This window comes from Oenanthe melanoleuca, chromosome 1 (genome assembly GCF_029582105.1).
Source record: "Oenanthe melanoleuca isolate GR-GAL-2019-014 chromosome 1, OMel1.0, whole genome shotgun sequence".
NCBI classification, from domain to species: Eukaryota; Metazoa; Chordata; class Aves; order Passeriformes; family Muscicapidae; genus Oenanthe; species Oenanthe melanoleuca.
The window spans coordinates 88,916,350-88,933,507 of NC_079333.1; the positions used below are offsets into that span (position 1 = coordinate 88,916,350).

At 36.6% G+C, this 17,158-nt stretch overlaps 1 protein-coding gene across 1 annotated transcript in view; it reads right to left on the reverse strand.

Moving 5' to 3' along the window:
- The window catches only part of MYO16 (myosin XVI), a 358,267-nt gene that overhangs the window by 104,804 nt on the left and 236,305 nt on the right, over window positions 1-17,158 (reverse strand). Inside the window, 6 exon segments of the mRNA XM_056502322.1 lie at window positions 2,866-2,938; window positions 12,005-12,146; window positions 12,754-12,825; window positions 13,557-13,674; window positions 16,909-16,950; window positions 16,952-17,021. Of these exon segments, the coding sequence (XP_056358297.1) occupies window positions 2,866-2,938; window positions 12,005-12,146; window positions 12,754-12,825; window positions 13,557-13,674; window positions 16,909-16,950; window positions 16,952-17,021 (517 nt within the window).

Here is a 17,158-nt window from a genome sequence, read left to right on the forward strand (position 1 = left end):
ATTGAATTAACACTGGAAACTGCCATTGATATTTTTGGTAGAGCACTAGTATTTCCTGAATTGACCACAAAATGAAGGCCATTTCTCTATAGAATAGGAAAGAGAAACTGTGCTCACTTCTGACCACGCTCCAGTGTGGTGGTACACAAAGCTCTTCTGGCACAGCAGGTATGCAGCTGCTCCAGGAAAATGCTGTTCCCAAGCTAATGATCACTGCTAGGAACTGATTGTAAATTGTTATTAGAGGGAGCTAAAAGTGTACTGTAGTCATTTACCATAGCTCAGCTGATGAGCAGTAAAAGCAGTAACTCACTGGGTCCTGGTAATTCAGACGCTTTCAGTCTTTATTGAGCAATGACTCCTTCAGCCTGTGGCTTCTAAAAACAGTGTTCCTTGCCTTTCAGCTTTTAAATTTCATACCAAATATCAAAACTCCCCTCACTATTGCCTATTCCACACACTTCTTTGCTTTTATTTTAAAATTACATGTCTCATTTTTACTCTTATGACATTTCACACACATTCTATACAATAAAAGCTCACTGAGTACCAGGAAAACTGAACACTTAATAATGTTTTTTAACTTCTAATGCCTTCTTGTTTACAATGGTCTGTAAAAGTTTTCTCTCTGCAAGCTGTCAGCCCCATCATTTTGCCTGCAGAATTTATCAGACTCTTGTTGTAGGCATAATGCATCTTACTTTTCTAGTCCTTTGACAGCTGTCTTCCTTTGCATTGCTCATGAGTTCTTCCTAGACCAATTCTTCATTTGACTTCAATATTTCAATACTCTAATGCCTTGTCATTCCAAAATACACACTGGAGTAAACAAGTTATTTTACCCAGTTTATCCATCTCTGTTTGCCTGAACCATCTTCAAACACAGTCTATTGAAACTGACATGTGATTTACTATCTTATTGCTCTCTTAATTAAGATATTAAACTGTTTATCCACCAGTCTGCTATAAAACACCAGAAAGATTCACACAGCTACTTTGAATGTCCCCAGTTTTGGGCAGTCAGGAAGTTTTAATTTTTACAGAAAACAGTCATAATTTTTTTCCCAAGAAAGCAGGAAAACAGATATCACAAAGAATGCCTTATCATACACTAATTTGAAAAAAAAAAATAAATTAATTTTCCCTAAAATTATTTTAATGCCTTTTTAAAATACACTAATCTTAATGTGATTAAAAAACATTTTTTATGGCCCCATTACTGTCTGGTTGTAACATTTAATGCTAACATTCTGCAATCACAGGCCTTGACACTGGCTGTGTTTGCAGACATGATGCAATGTTTTGCATGAGGACCCTATCTGGGCTAACAAGACTGTTTAATTGTTCGGGTTAACGAGCCCAGGCAGAACTCTGAACTAGTCTGGACTCCTAGAGAGCTCCAGCTTTGAAGTTCAGGCTGTTTGGGGTAAGTCTGCATGATCAGCATGTACCACATGGAGATACAAACTGCTTCTCTTCACTGATACTACGACCTACCACTTCAGGAATCAGATATGTTAATTACATCATGGAGTTCATATAAAAAACTCTCACTTCTGCTTTGTCTTTTCAGGAATGCTGTTAAATAGATTCTGAGATAATGACTCAGATTATTACTTAATATTATTCAAAAAATGCATTCAGTCCCGGTGGAGAGACAGTAAGTGTCCTTTGAAATATATTTATTTAGAAAAAATAAAATAGAAATGAAAATATGACTTTGTAATTATCACGTTTGCTACACTGGAATAATAAACCAAATTTCTTTTTACTAATTTTTCTTAGATCGTGTATTTTCTCTTCAAGTATCCTTTGCAATTATTAAGCAGAAAATTGCTTACCCCGGAAAAGAGAATTCATGGTAATTCATGATGTCAATTGCAGATCTTTTATGAGTTTCATATGTGGAACAGGGTCAAAAGAAAATAACCAGTAAGTCCCAAGATGAACACCTACCGTGCCTTCAAACATTTGGAAACCGAGTAGCAATGTAAACATGTTATACAAGCTGAACTGATGGGGCTCTAGGACTTCTGTTTCACTAGAAAGAGGAAGCTGAGCCATAAAACAATGGACTGACTGGGACAAAGGGGCAAATCCCAATTTCAAACAATAACAAGCCCTTTGTTGCTGCTGATGCCCTCTTGATTCTTTCCTGTGCTTTGATTTTTTTTATATGCTTTGATTTTCTTCCACTGCATCACTGAATGAATGAACAACTGAACAACAACTTAAACACCTCTTTGAGTGTGTTGAGCAGAGTCATTAATGCTTTCTGAAATATGTAATGCACAAGAGCTCTGGTGTGATTAATGTTGAAGGCAGGTGAGCATCTCAAAGAAAGTTTGATATTTAAAAGGATTTTACAGCTTTAAGTGACATAAATTTCAATTTATTTTCCATGGATGCAATTCAATTTTTAGAAAAGTCACATGTTGTAAAATCACACAGAGGTGAATCTCTCAGTAATGGCACTTAGCATAATGCTGAATTTTCATTTTACTTTTTCTCCAAGGCATCTGAAGGCCTTTTGATTATTCTTCCAATTCAGGATATTGTCCTTCTACTCACTGATCTAGCTGAAGTATAAATACCACAAGCATGAAAACAAACAACACTATTTCCCTCAGATTGTCTTTCAGTGCTATTACTACCCCTCTTCAAAATCACAATAGATATTTACTATATTATTTTAAAATTGCCAAGAACAAACCCCAGCATATAAGTCATACACATATATGTATAATGGGAAAAATATATTAAGAGAAAATTTTCACCCTCATGTATATTTTTATTATGATCAAAACTGGTTAATTAGAGAAATAACAACAGGTACAGTAAATTCAGCAAAGCATCCACACTTGCCTGTTCAAAAGTATTCTTTTGAAATTCTTCAAATCCAAAAATATCTAATACTCCAATTTCAAACACCTGGTCACTGGGGAAAAAAAAAGATATTACAGATAATAAGAATTCAAGCAAGTGAATAATACATCTGTTGTTTCTGACAGAAGTATTTCTGTTCTAGGACAAAAGCAGGCTGTATTTCAAAAACATGTATGAAATACACAAGTAGACCATGTACAGAACAGAACCAAAATTCTACTCACAACCTATTACACTGAACAGAAATAAAAAAAGCAGGGTTCAAGATCGCTTTAGCAGCTATGCTAAAAAATAAATTTGTAAGAAAAGGAAAAATTCTTAACTTCCTAAAGCCCAGTTTCTAATATAGGTACCCATTTTCTGACATCATGGATAACCATTTTGGGGAAGATGCCTGGCTGCACTCAGTTATCCTTTGCCATTTATATTTCTGTGGTAGCCAGAACTGCTTCTACAGAATGCACTTCAAGGGAAACCTGTTAAGCACAAGCTCCCTCTGTGCCAGCACCTAGTAGAATCTCTGGGCTCAGGCTGCCCAAGAGCCTTCATGTCCCAGGGGAAAGAACAGTCAGGGGTCAGGCCTGAAGAAGGCAGATGTTTCTTCTCTGTATAAATAAAAGAGGAGTTGTAGATGTTTGTCGAGTGTCACTGCATGCATTCAGGGAAGGGATTTTATTTTGGCCACATGGAAGGAGTGGAAGGATCAGGGTAGAGCAATCACCTAGGCATTGGACAGAAGAAATGGGAAAAGGACAGAGGTATTACTGTTTTGTACTTGGGGCTGAGTAGTTTTAAGCCTGATCTGGAGATGAAACTAAATTCACTCAGTGAGCCAAATTAATATTTTGGGATATTTTGTTGCCTACTTTGCAACAACAAATAATATTTCAGGCTTCTTGTTCTGAGATCCTTCTTTTTTTTTTTTTCTTTTCCTCCATATTCTAAGTTTCCTCTGTGTTTAAATCTCTGTGCATATCAGTGCATAGATGTAATGGAGAAAAGGTGAACCAATGTTGAAGCACATTAATATAGTTCCATTGCAGTCATTGTAACCCCTACCATGTCATTAGACAAGGATCCAGCCCTCAAAATAAATCCCTATATAGCAAACAAACAAAGGAAGATCATTTTTAAAAAACTGCATATTACAAAACAAGCTAGGAAAAACAGTGCCCAGGGGCAAGCAGAGCCTTTTTCAGAAATCATGACCAAGAAGTTTGTGTTCATTTCAAAAGCACACCAGTTCAATGCACTGCTGATTGTCACAGGACTGGCTGTGTGCGTAAATGTCAGACAGAGATTGTTACATAATAAATCTCGTCCAGAATGGCTTTGTTGGGCAGGGGAGGTTATCAGGAGGTCGATTAGCCTCCAAGGGAATTTCTACAAGAAACAGCATAAAGCTGTATCACCACCTCCATCTCTAGCAATGAATGCAATATAAATTGGGTTTTAAAATGTAAGCCCCATTCAGAACTTCTCCTGATTAGAGATGGGGGGTGTACATTCCTTGTCAGAACAAGTTTTCAACAAAATCTGTCCATTTACAGAAAGAAAAATTAAATGTTTAAAAACAAACTACCTCAGCGAATGAATGTTGAAAATCCAGAATTATTATGTTATGTCTTAAAAAAAATAAAAAAAATAAAAAAAATAAAAAATAAAAAAAATAAAAAGAAGCTTGAAATTTCAGAATACTTAATAGGTTTTCACCCTTTTATTATTTTTTCTTTTCTTTTTCTTCCCATTTATACATAGTCTTCCTCATAGGAAAGCAAAACATGAACTGCTGTGTAACATTGCACAACAGCTGAAATATTGCATTATATTTCACAATTTTAAGAACTACTTAATGCAGACAAAACAGCTTATCCCTTCTGTGTCTGATTCAATCCATAATTTGAGACTGGATTGTTTACATCCCAGTTCAGTCCATGACTGCTATTTTGTCAAATTAGTCTCTCTTACTTTCCTTCAAGGAATATATAAACATTTGCATTAGGAAAAGACCAATGCAAACTGACTTCATTAATTATTAAAAGTCAGGCAAAACAGGAACCTGGTCCTAGGTTCCAAAACTCAGTGTAAAAGCTTAAGCAGCCAGCTTACTGCCCACCTCAAACAACATCTTTTACCAAAATTGTGATATTTCTGACAAATATACTGGCTTGCAAATATACTGGAAATGCATTTGTTTACAGAAAAAACATGAAGTCTTAGTGTTTTTATGAACTCTCTTGATGATTTTGGTCTAGTATTATTAGGAGATGCACACACCACATTAAAAGAACTGGAGGTTTTACATAATTAATATCTTGCCTATGGGGCAAGTATAACAGCAGTAGGCTCTGTATCCTCTACAACATTTTACTAGTACATTGTGCTATTGCTATTTGTGTGCAAAATCTCTTCAACCATGATAGTAATTTTCTGTATTAAATTATTGCTCAGATTTTGAAAACTGAATAACAACTGACAACACAATATCCAAATGAAAAGCATTGCTTTATACGTGGTAGCAAATTACTTTGTTCTTTTAATCTTCCTTCTTGTCTTTCTCTTTTTCATATCACTTTTCTTGCCAGAAGGAGGGTCCATATATGTTTTACTGGCTAGCTGTCAATCATATTAATTCCAGCAAAATTACTTTCCCTAAATAATCACAGCACAGATTCCCAAGGCAAAACAAAGCATGAATGATTCCATGTTAACAAATGAAAGGGCATGTCACCAGGGTCTAAAAGAACAAATATTAGAGAAAGGCACTTTTTGTTCTGAAAGATTTCCTTATTTTCATAGTTTATGGTTACTAATCATCACTGACAAATTTCTTCATTATGGTTCAGATATTTAATATTTACTATGTATAACTAGAAGAACTAGGGTTTTAAAGGGGACTGAGATTTTGATTTCAAGTTTGAAAATATTTTCCAGAATAGAAAGTAGAAGTAAAGAAGTTGCTGATAATTGAAGATTTCTTTTATACCAGCACACAGGTGTAAATATTTTTTAAAAAGCATAGATGCTCACTATAAGTAATTTTTGGTTTATGACATACAAGACAGCATTTCAGCTTATAATATTTTACAATGTCACCATCTTTGCTTTTTTTCCCTCAGAACATCTCTGTAACAATATCCTTATAGACTAGAAATATCTTCTTGATCTTGTACACTTAAAAACTACATTATAAAGAAACTACATAAAATTTCCCAGCAATCCTAAGAGCAGCACAGATACAGAAGACATCCTGCCTGATAATCTACCACCTTGGCAGATATCTTGCCATTCATCAAGAGATGCCCTCAAACCATTTGCCATTCCTGGCAAGGTGAACAGAACTCCTTTTACAGTACATCTGACCCAGTGCTTCAGACAAACCTACAGAATGTTATTTGTTCCCTTTTATTCCATTGCAGGTTGTTCTTAGCTCCAAAATCCATGGGGTCCATTCCTTTTGTTATCTTTTGCATTCTGCCAGCATAAAGCAGTGAGATGAATCTGTGGTGGGAGGTGATCTAATGTCTTCTCATCTGCCCAAGATACAACAGTTCATGCTCTTCCTCCAACTTCTGCCAGTAATGAGGAAGGCTTGTGTCTGATCTGGATAAACTGGAGGTGATACTGACTAATGAGGAAATTTTTCTTTGATTAGATGAAGTATTATAGCCTGGCCTTTAAATGAGGTCCTTCAGAATCCTAATTAAGAAGTCCTTGGTTTTCCCAGGGGAAGAGATTATACCTGTTGCCACAAACACAGTTCTTAAGGGAATAGGCTGAATACTTCCAGTTGGATATGTTGTTCTTACTCTCAAACAATTACTAAACAAAATTAGTTTCTGAAACTTTTGAGGGAGATTTTTCAAGAGTCTGAGATTTTTGCTGACATTGGCATCATTGCCATGTTTCTCAGGTATCTTGCTCAACAGCTGTAATTTTGCTTTTAAAACCTACCTTACTCAGGTGTGACTGGTGCATATAGAGATGGTGTCTGGACACATCAGAAAGAAATACTAGCTCCATATCTGACAAACTTTTTTTTGAGTGACTTAACAGTTATGGCAGGAAAAAAGAAATATATGTGCCAATGGACTCGAGATCTACAGCTCTTTCATTAGTATAGCACATACTGTTCCTCAGGTCTTTCAAGTAAAATTTGTTCTGTGCTTTAAAAAATGGCATTATCTTGTTAAATGACACACTGGAAATTATCCAGAATTAAGCAGATTTCAAATTATGATATTATGCACCATATTATATTAGATGTTTTGTACTGTTTGTCTGTTTTAAAGATTTCCCCCATTGAGTTCAGTAATAGATAAATAAATGCTTAAGGGAGATTTTTTACTGATTTTATTTCTCTGAAGCTGGGACGATTTCTATTCCAGAGTATCTTGTTCTAGAAATTTGATAATGGACTAAGAATTTTGTACATGAGACATCTGAGGTCTTTCCTTTGCCCAAATAAGTGTTCCTACTGCTACTCTTTGGCACTATTTGAAATCTGATGGGTATGAATATACAGTCAGAATATAACAGCTTTCAGAAACTTCCTCTTTAGAAATATTCTGTGCAACAGGAATCTATGGCTGACCTGGTGATACAGACAGAAAGCATGACTGAGTGCCAGCTCTGTCTGCCACGTGAGAATCTCAGAATGGGTCAGGTTGGGAGCGCCCACAGTGGTCACCTGGTCCAAGCCTCCTGCTCAAGCAGGGTCATCCCAGAGTACACAGCACATTCAGATGGCTTCTGGACATCTCCAGTGAAGGAGGTTCCATAGCCTCTCTGGGCAGCCTGCTCCAGGGCATGGTACCCACACAGTAAAAAGTTGTTCCTCATGTTCAGGTGGAATTTCGTGTGCATCACTTTCTGCCCATTGTCTATTGTAATATTGCTCAGCACCCCTGAGTAGAGCCTGGCTCCAACCTCTTGACACCCTCACTTTAGACTTTTATAGACTGAGATGAGGATCCCCTTTCAGCTGTCTCTTCCCAAGACTGATCAGGCCCAGCTCTCCCAGCCTTTCCTCATAAGAGAGATGCTCCTGTCCCTCAATCATCTTTTTCCCCCCACTGGGCCTGCTCCAGGAGCTCCATGTCTCTCTTCTCCTGAGGAGCCAGAACTGGACAGAACAGTCCAGATGTGCCTGAGCAGGCTGAGCCAAGGGGCAGGATCAGCTCCCCCAGCCTGCTGGCAATGCACCCAGGACACACCAGCCCCCAGGGCCCCAGCACACACTGCTGGCTCATGGACAGGTGTTTCCACCAGCACCCCAGGTCCTTCTCCTCAGAGCTGCTCCACAGGTCAGCCCCACCCTGTGCTGGTGCAGGGGCTGTTCTTCCCCAGCTGCAGGACCTGCCTTTGCTGAATTTGGGCAGTTCTTCCCTGCCCATCTCTCCACCCTGTTGAGATCCTTCTGAAGGGCTGCACAGCACTCTGGGCTATTGGCCACTCCTCACAGCTTTGTGCTGTCTCTGAACCTGCTGAGGAGGCATCTGCCCTTCATCCAGGTCATGTCTGAGTAAGGTAAACAACACTAGACCCAGTAATGGACCCTGAGGGTGAGAGACCTCCAGCTACACCCAGATCCTCTGGGACCTGCTGTTCAGCCAGGCTTTATCTACAGAATATTTATCAGCTTTTTATCAGGTCTTATCTACAAATAGAGAAAATATTTTCTAACTAACTGATAAAACAACATACCTTCAACTTACTAACAGGCAGGGAACATACTATCAAGATTTTCTCAGGCACATATACGTAATTAGCTTGTTTTTAATGAGAAGTGAAAAACAATATTTCACAAGAATTCACAGACATTCCTAAATCTCCCTAAAGAAAAAAACCTCTTGCAGAATGAGTCAGGATTTGTTAAAACATTACCTTAAGTCATTTCATTATTCATTTGGATCACCAGATCCAACTTTGCCAATGTGCAATCAATTACATGGAAGTGCCCCATTAAGGCAACCATGAATCTACAAAATTGAAAATCAGCATACTTATCTGAATGGAAGTAAAACAGAGTAAATTTGAAGAGTTAAGAGTCTTGGGAAGAAATTCACCGAGACTATTTTGATAATAATAAAATCAGTAGAACAGGAAATCATTATATAGATGAGTGAAGATAAATATCAATAATTAGAAAAAGATAATTATAAGCACCTGTGAGAAATGTTAATAGCTTTCTTCTAATCCCACTCTAGGGGCCAATTATGGCAAAATAATTTCTCCATAGTCGATTTTTAAAAAATAATATCAGAATGAATAAAGTAACAAATTTCAGATCTTGAAACCAGTCTAAACTAGCATGTAGGGTTATAATTTATAAACTAGACAAAAATTATAAGTTTTTACAGAGGTGTATTATCTCACTTAACACCACCATTAAAATTCTTGCTTTATACCTATTGAATAGTATTCCAAAGTAATGAATTTGATGGATTCTGGCAACACTTTTTATTCTCTGTATTCATAGCTTTAGAGCTTGGTCATTGTTGCTTTTCACAGAATCATCTCCCCTTTCTAATGATAATCATTAGATCTAATGAGAATCATTCCTTTTATTTTGCATGATACCTGTCACAAGCTTTTTCTTAGTAAATATAAATCAATATGAAAGACCAAAATCAAATATTTCCACCACAAAAGTTAACCATGGAGAGCCAGTTTCCTCAAAAATGCCAAGAAGAAATGCTTCTTTCAGAGTTACTAAGGCAGGAAATCTAATTTTATTCCTTCATAAATTCTCACTGAAGTGTGATGGAAGTACAGCTAAGCTGCCTCACAACAGAACAAAAAACTGAGTTAGAAACCTTATTCCAGGTTTCTGATGAAGGCTCCATCCCATCTAAGTAGCAACTCTGTCAGTTTCCAACCAGGGACAAAAGTGTGGCCTGGAATGTGTCAGACTTACATAGTCATATAAGTTAATGTTTTTGGTGGATCTTTCAGCAGAGGTTTATTAAAACTGCACCAAACTGGAGATATAACTATATATGCTAACTGACAGTTACTCAGATGTATTTAAAGTTAATCTGACCCACTAATCACAAATTCATTGCAGTAATCCAACTTGCATCTAGAACTATTCTATGCCTTGATTTACTCCTCCAGTTTAAACAGTATGATTAGGCTGGACCAAAAAAAAAACCAACCAAACAAAACCCAAAAAAACCAAAAAAAAGCTGCATGTGGGCTCCTTCAACTGAGGTTGAAATATCAGTGAAGGATGATCAACTTTATTTCCCCTTAAAAGAAGCTACTTAGCTTCAAGCCTGGAAAGGGAATTAAGCTGGTTTTGGCCTGATAAAATGTTATATATCTTGTCAGTACAGCCAATTAATCCTGAGCTGGTTAGCTTTCTATAACCAGCCTAAATGAGGAACTGCCCCTTATCAGCATAGGTATAATATATGGCCAAAGGAGACTATGGCAAATTTCTCATTTCTGATACATCAAACAGCTGTCCTGTTTTAGCTGGGACTTACAACCTCACACAGCCTTCAAGTTTCCTCACAGGTAGAAATAATTTCACTGAGAAATATTTTTGCAAGGTAGATGTCACCTCTTCTACCTAGAAGAAGAAGATTGCACTAGAAGGAGACTACAAGATAGACCATATACAAACAACTCTGACTTTCATTATTTGAAGATCCTATGATATCTAAAAATTATGGTTTATATTAACAACAGAAGTACACAACACCCTATTCTGAAAGAATGTAAGATATCGATTGCAAAATTAAACAATGAAAAGTTATTTCAAATAATTTAAATTGATTTTAAATATATAAATTCTTTATTTCTTTCTCAACAATCACTGCAAAAAAAAAGTTCACTGCAAAAAAAGCTCATTGCAATTAGAAATGCCTGAGCTGGATTGCTGTCTGTCATGGACACACACTGAGCTAAGCCTCTGTTCCATAAATCCCAGGAATGAATGAGGAAGAATTGTAACCTCATGCTACTGCCCTTCCTTATTACATAGAGAGTATGTCAAATTAGGCCATGGATTGGAAAATTGCTCTAGCTTAGTGTCACAAACAGACAAGTAAAATCATTCCATGTTACTTCTGTTTGCCTTCAGCACGAAGTGAGGCACCCTGGTGGTGGATATATAGTGACAGAACAATTTTAGGTGCAGAAAACTGAGTTACTCAGGCATGGTACCTTTTTCTTTTAGCTACACCCACAGGAGAGAAGAGATTTGTGACTAATTGGTCTATGAATAGGAATAAAAATAAGATTGTGAAGTTCTCAAACTCTGAAAGAGGGCACCTTATAAACACTTGTCCTGTGCAGCCACAGAGATATGATATTAACAAAACATATGCAAGTTCCACATCTGTCATTAGTGGATTACCATTTGCCAATAATTCCAAGCCACTTCTATTTCATGTTCATAAGAAAGCTCAGCTGAGCATATGAGCTGCTGAACTTTGATTAAGTCACATACATATGATCATCTAATTAGGTCTACTGTCTTAGTTTGTTACTTTGATTCTACTGAGATTTCATTTTTTTTGTTGCTGCTTTAATTTGTTTCTTGACTGCTCCACTGATGCACATTAATTAGCATTCATTTTTCCAAGAAACCACACTGGATAGCAACAGCATCAAATTTAGAAGATGCCAACCTAGAGAACATTCTTAGAACATTTAAATCAGTTAAGTTTAAAGATTCATTTGCAGGCCTTTGAATAAAATTCTGGTTTTAATACCCTGTGCTAAGGTCACTGTATTGGGAATAAAGAACAAACATGTTCTGCATTAAAAAGGACCAAGCAGCATTTTGCATGTTGAAAGACAGCTCATTCTGTATTGTCCAGCCCTAAAAGTCTCTTAATCATAACCACCAATATAGATTACCACATGAAGTACCATGGACCCCTATGTAAGCAAATAAATAAGCAAATATGTTGCACCAGAAACAACTAGAAGGAATGGCCAGTGTTTTAACAATCCAAGCATCACTGTTGTGCTGTTACAAAATTCTTCAAAACTTTATCAGTGTGCATTCAATTTCACCATTTAATGGAATCATGTTTCTTTTACAGTTCTGCATTTGCACAGTTGTATTGTACAATCTAATAATTCCCAATGGCACTCCTACCTGCCACTCTCATCTTGATTTTGAAGGTAGCAGTTGATTGTGTTGACTAAAAAGCTAAATAAACGACCATACAGAGATTTTGCCAAGAGATCCCGGTAAAAATCTGCAATCTCTATAGTGTGCCTCCGAACAATGGTGTCTCCTAAGAGAAAAAGCAGAAAAAGGAGATGAAAGTGTCCTGCAAACTGCTCCTTAAGTAATTTTAGTTACAGTAAATTTAGCTACCGTTACTTCTCCTTTGCCAAACATTTACATGGTGTTAGCTTATTTCTGAAACCTCCAGTGCAAATGAGAAGACTGTCAACACTCAAAAGATTTTAAGTTTGGAAATACATGCCTTTATACTTTGTTCAAAAGAAATGAGTACTACACAGAACTAATATTTTACTGAAAATAGTTTTTGGATTTTTTTCTCAAGACACTCATGTTGATTACTGCTCTTACTAATATTCTCTATTCATATCTAATCTGTTATCTTGACACACTTTTGTAACATTAACCAAGTTAGGAGCCCATCAGCATCACAGTGTGAAACTGCTTTGTTCCATATTAAAAAGGCATTTCTAATTTGGTTGCCCAGTCTGATTTACTGCATGGCAGATAAGCCTACATATTTCTCAGAGGGATTGTTTACAGGACCAAACGAGAAATAAGAAACAAAATATTGACAGCTTTTAAATTTTTTAAATCAGAAGGCTCAAAAAGCCACCAGGTGTGACCTATGAGAATGTAATCTTGGAAAAGATTACCTTTAAAATACTGAACATCAGTTGTTAAGGCTGAAGCAAGCTCATCTGGTGAAACCTGCAGCATTCCTGCCACTGAAAGGAAAAGAAAATGTAAAGAAAGACTGTTTTTTTTTAATTTCATTTTTTACAGCAGATTTTCTTCTGTAGATTTCTTTTTGAATAGTGAAAGAATACAAACATTAAAGAAAAGGGTGCTGTCACAGGAGTAATCAAAATTAACAAATACATAAAATTGGATTACAATAACCAGTACTTTGTGAAGTTTGAATGTATCTGTGTATTACATTACAGCTTTCTTTCCCCTTCAAAGATTACTCAGGACTTCCCCCAGGGTTTGTCAGACTTTCTGTGGCACTGGAGTGAAGGTATGCTAATTATTCACATTCTGTATCGATAAGCCAGTTGGAGGAGACTTGTTTCTGACCAAGAGGGAAACTTCAAAGCACAGAAACAAGAGACCCTTCTAAAACATAGATTTTGAATGTAAGGAATTCAATTCAAGGCAAATTGTTCAGCTGTTGACAAGCAGTGCAAAAGCATTTCAAAACAAGACAGCACAAAGTGCACTGTACAATTTCTTTTGGCAAATGACAGCACTAAATATGACATTTAATTAGCTAATTTGCAATACTGGCATTTCATAAAAATCTGTAATTTATAAAACATCCAAGTCAATTGGGTACTGCCTTCCCACGGTCACTTATGAATTTTCAGAAGTCCTTTTCTTGTCTCCCTGAGCTGTGTTTCCATCTGTCGGTGGGAGAGCGCAAGTTCCCTGCGGGACGGAGCCGTGTCCCACTGACCTTGTTCCAGCAGCTGCAGGTCTGACACGAACGCTGTCTCAGCATCTGTCAGAGCTGTGAAGCGAATGTCCCCAAGGTGCAGAATGGCTGAGAGAATCACAAACAGGTTCTCCACCTCCTGTGCACATTGTTTTTGGAATTAAAGATAAAGAAAAGATCTGTTGGATGCACCAGTGAAAGGCAATGCTTTATAAAAATAAAAAAACTGTTAGTTTGTGTCATCAGCATTTGATAAGTTGAAAAGCATTCACATGTGATCTATTACCAGGAAATTTGAAATCAAACTGGTACCTAGCTGGGACATGTACCAACAAAACTACTTTTTATTTCCTTTGTTTTAATGTAAGTCACATTAACCGCTAGGTTAAGAAATTTTTTTCAGAATGTGATAAAATACTGACATATCTTTAATGGATGCATTGTTTCTGCAAAAAAATAAAACATATCTTCTCTACAGAGAATTTCCATTGAGACAATTTCTGTATCTGGGAACAGCAAGGGTTTTTTTGCCTCAGCCACCTGAATTCACAAACAAAATGTCTAGCTCTGTATGTTCCTGGTATTAAAAGCTGTAATTAAAGTCTGAAAGAAACAAAAGCAACTTTCCTTACCCTCACACTTTCCCTCCAGGATTGCATACTCTTCTGTGATGTCTCAGATTGTGAAGCAGTTATCTTTAAAGGCAGAATTTTCCTGGCCTCATTTTTATCACAGCAAGAAGAAAACTAAATTTCTTCAGTTGTTTTGGTTGGTTAATTCTATTTAAAATATTTTTAAATTCAAGGAAAAATATGTTCCATGGAATATGAACCTTAAATCCTAAAATATGGAAAGCATTGTGTGTTTTTGAAAGGTTTTTTTTTAAGGTCAGTTATATAACAATGGTGCTTCTTGAAATGGTAAAACAGGTCCATAAACCTGATATCCACTATAACACTGCACGGCATTATGTACAGCAAAGTTAATTGATAATTCTTGAAGTATTTTTGAAAAAATATTTAGAATCTGATTCTGCTAGAACTGCAGAAGTGAGAGATTTCACTTATCAGAATTTGCAGACTAAGATTATAAATACACTACTAATTAAATACTTAGCTAATACATCCTTTCGTTATCAAGTTTTCTTCTTTTTCTTCATGTTCTTTTCCCTGACAAATATGCCAGTCATCAAAAAGAGCTTACAGTATTTCTGGGATAGACTATAGCACTTCCAGAGCTGCTTAAGCTAGTTTGCTTCTCTAAACTACACTTTGGGACAAGAATATCAAGCTCTCACTGTATGAGAGAGATGTCAATAGAGTGACAGTGCATTTTAGTATCACATGGTACCAAAGCTGAAGATTCAAAAAAATCCCATGCATACAGAGAAAGTCTGAACAAGTTAACTCTTGAAATAGAAGTAGTTATACTAATTAGCATTCAAACCAGGTGCTATACTCTGCTTCTTGGGATGGCATCTCAGGCAAGATGAAATGGCACACTAGCACTGAACACTCCTTCTGTATGTTAACTCAGAGCTGGTTAGAGCTGGTTAGGGTGTGACTGTGCAGCACTGCATGGCAGTGGGCTGGGACAGCTTTTGAATCTGGTGATTTTGGAAAGGCCTCAGGTATATTTCACATTCCAGATTCTCAAACATTTTTTCTTTGTGTAAGATGCATGTTCCCCCACCTTTAAAACAGTAGTTGTTTTTAATAAACATTAACATACCTTGGAAGATATCATTAATGACTGCTAAGGAATTTTTATGTAGTTCTTCAAAAAGATTATCTACTCTATCATTAAATGTGGCTAGGTAGTCAAGGAATGATACATACAGACTTCTCCATGTACCTCAGAAGTACTGGGTGGAAATTTTATCTACATATTGCACTCTAACATTCAACACAGGAGATCAGCCTGCAGTACTTGGGATTTTCACAGATTTCTTGCTCCCTAAATATTCTAATGTTGCCTGAATACAGTCCAGCCTTCAAGATGTTGACACTTTTCTGAGAGGTAACTTCTTTTCAAGAATTCAAGTGAAATGATGTACTGGACTCAAAAGAATACTGCATATGAAGCATTCTCAGACAGTTACTGCAGGCTTCTAAATCGTGATCCATTTAATATTCAATTATTTACTTATGGGCTGAACCCCTTCCTGCACAGAACAGAAACATTAATAAAAGAGCAAGAGACAGCCACCAAACTGTGAACACTGGGCTATATCCAGAAGTGTCTGGACATTCTGTTCTTGAAATCTAGTAGCACAGGGCTTGAACCACTAGAAGTAAGGAATAATATTGTCAGATATAGCCATATGTGTTCTATTTTGTATATGGAGTCGTGAACATTCATTAAAATAAATCCTACTCTTCATCACATTGAAAAGGGACAATTTTTACTGCCTTAACTAGGGAATGGCAAACAGCTCCATGATGCCCCACTACCCACCATAGAAGTCTATCTCCCACCTAACTAACAGCTTCAGCAGATTCACAAATTTTTCGCTGATAGCCTTTGATTCGCTTTTATTACAACTGCTGCCCATCTGTCATTTTTGATGATGTTTTAACTTAGAGTTACATTAACTTTTTGTCCCCTTCTTTCTAAGTATGTTGTACAGGGTAAGTTCTTACCTCCTTCTAAAACCACTGTTGCTTATGTATTTCTCTTGCAGAAGTGTTCCAGCTACAGTGTGCTAGGTAGCATATACATACATAAGAAATATTGGGATTTTGGTAAGCACTGTAGTATCCTGAAGGGATACACAGTTCTACACGAGTTCTTACATTCATCCTTCTATTTCTTCTGATTTCTGTCACACTTCTGTCCTCCAGAACCTCTTCTTGATTAATTTTCCAAATTATCTTCTTCATTAGTTTCATAGGATTAAAGACAAACAGCAGGCCTATCTTCTTGTTGCTTTTGGGGAATTAAGTCACCTCTTTCAAGTTACCTGGCTCTAATTTTCTTTGCCTAAATAGGTATTTACTTCTTTTCAGGTGCTGTTAGCATATGTGCATTTCACAAAATTAAAAAGGATGGGGAGATAATCAGGAAGAGGAAAAAATTTCTATGGCTTTTATGAGGTGTCATATGGGATTTGATTGCTTCTTTTTATCTATGTAATTTAATTGTTCAGAGTATTATACCTTGAAGCTGTTTTGTGAATCTTTAAGAACGAAAAAGATTTACATTGTTGGTTCTGTGTCTAATTAAAAGTGATTACAGTAATTTCCCTGGAGTGAACTAGTGCTGCATTTGTTTCAAGGTCTTAACTAACAGGACAAAAAAAAAAAAAAATTAAAAAAAAAAATTTAAAAAAAGATTATTTTAGCCAAAACCAGCATAAGCTCATGTAACTTACCAGGCTATTGAATCCCAGAGCACCTAGAGCTTGTTTTAGTACTGGTCAATTTCTCCCTGTTTTGAGGGTTGGCTGTTAGCATTGTCTCTTCTGACACAGTCTGGCTTAGATACCTGCACAAAGGAAAAACAGCATATCTGGTATTTACAAGGCTGGTGCATGATCAAATTTTTGAAGTTAAAGTCCAGCTGTACATTTGTAACCAGAGGTTTATTGCAGATTTTTCTCAGCCTTCAGAGGGAGAAGTACC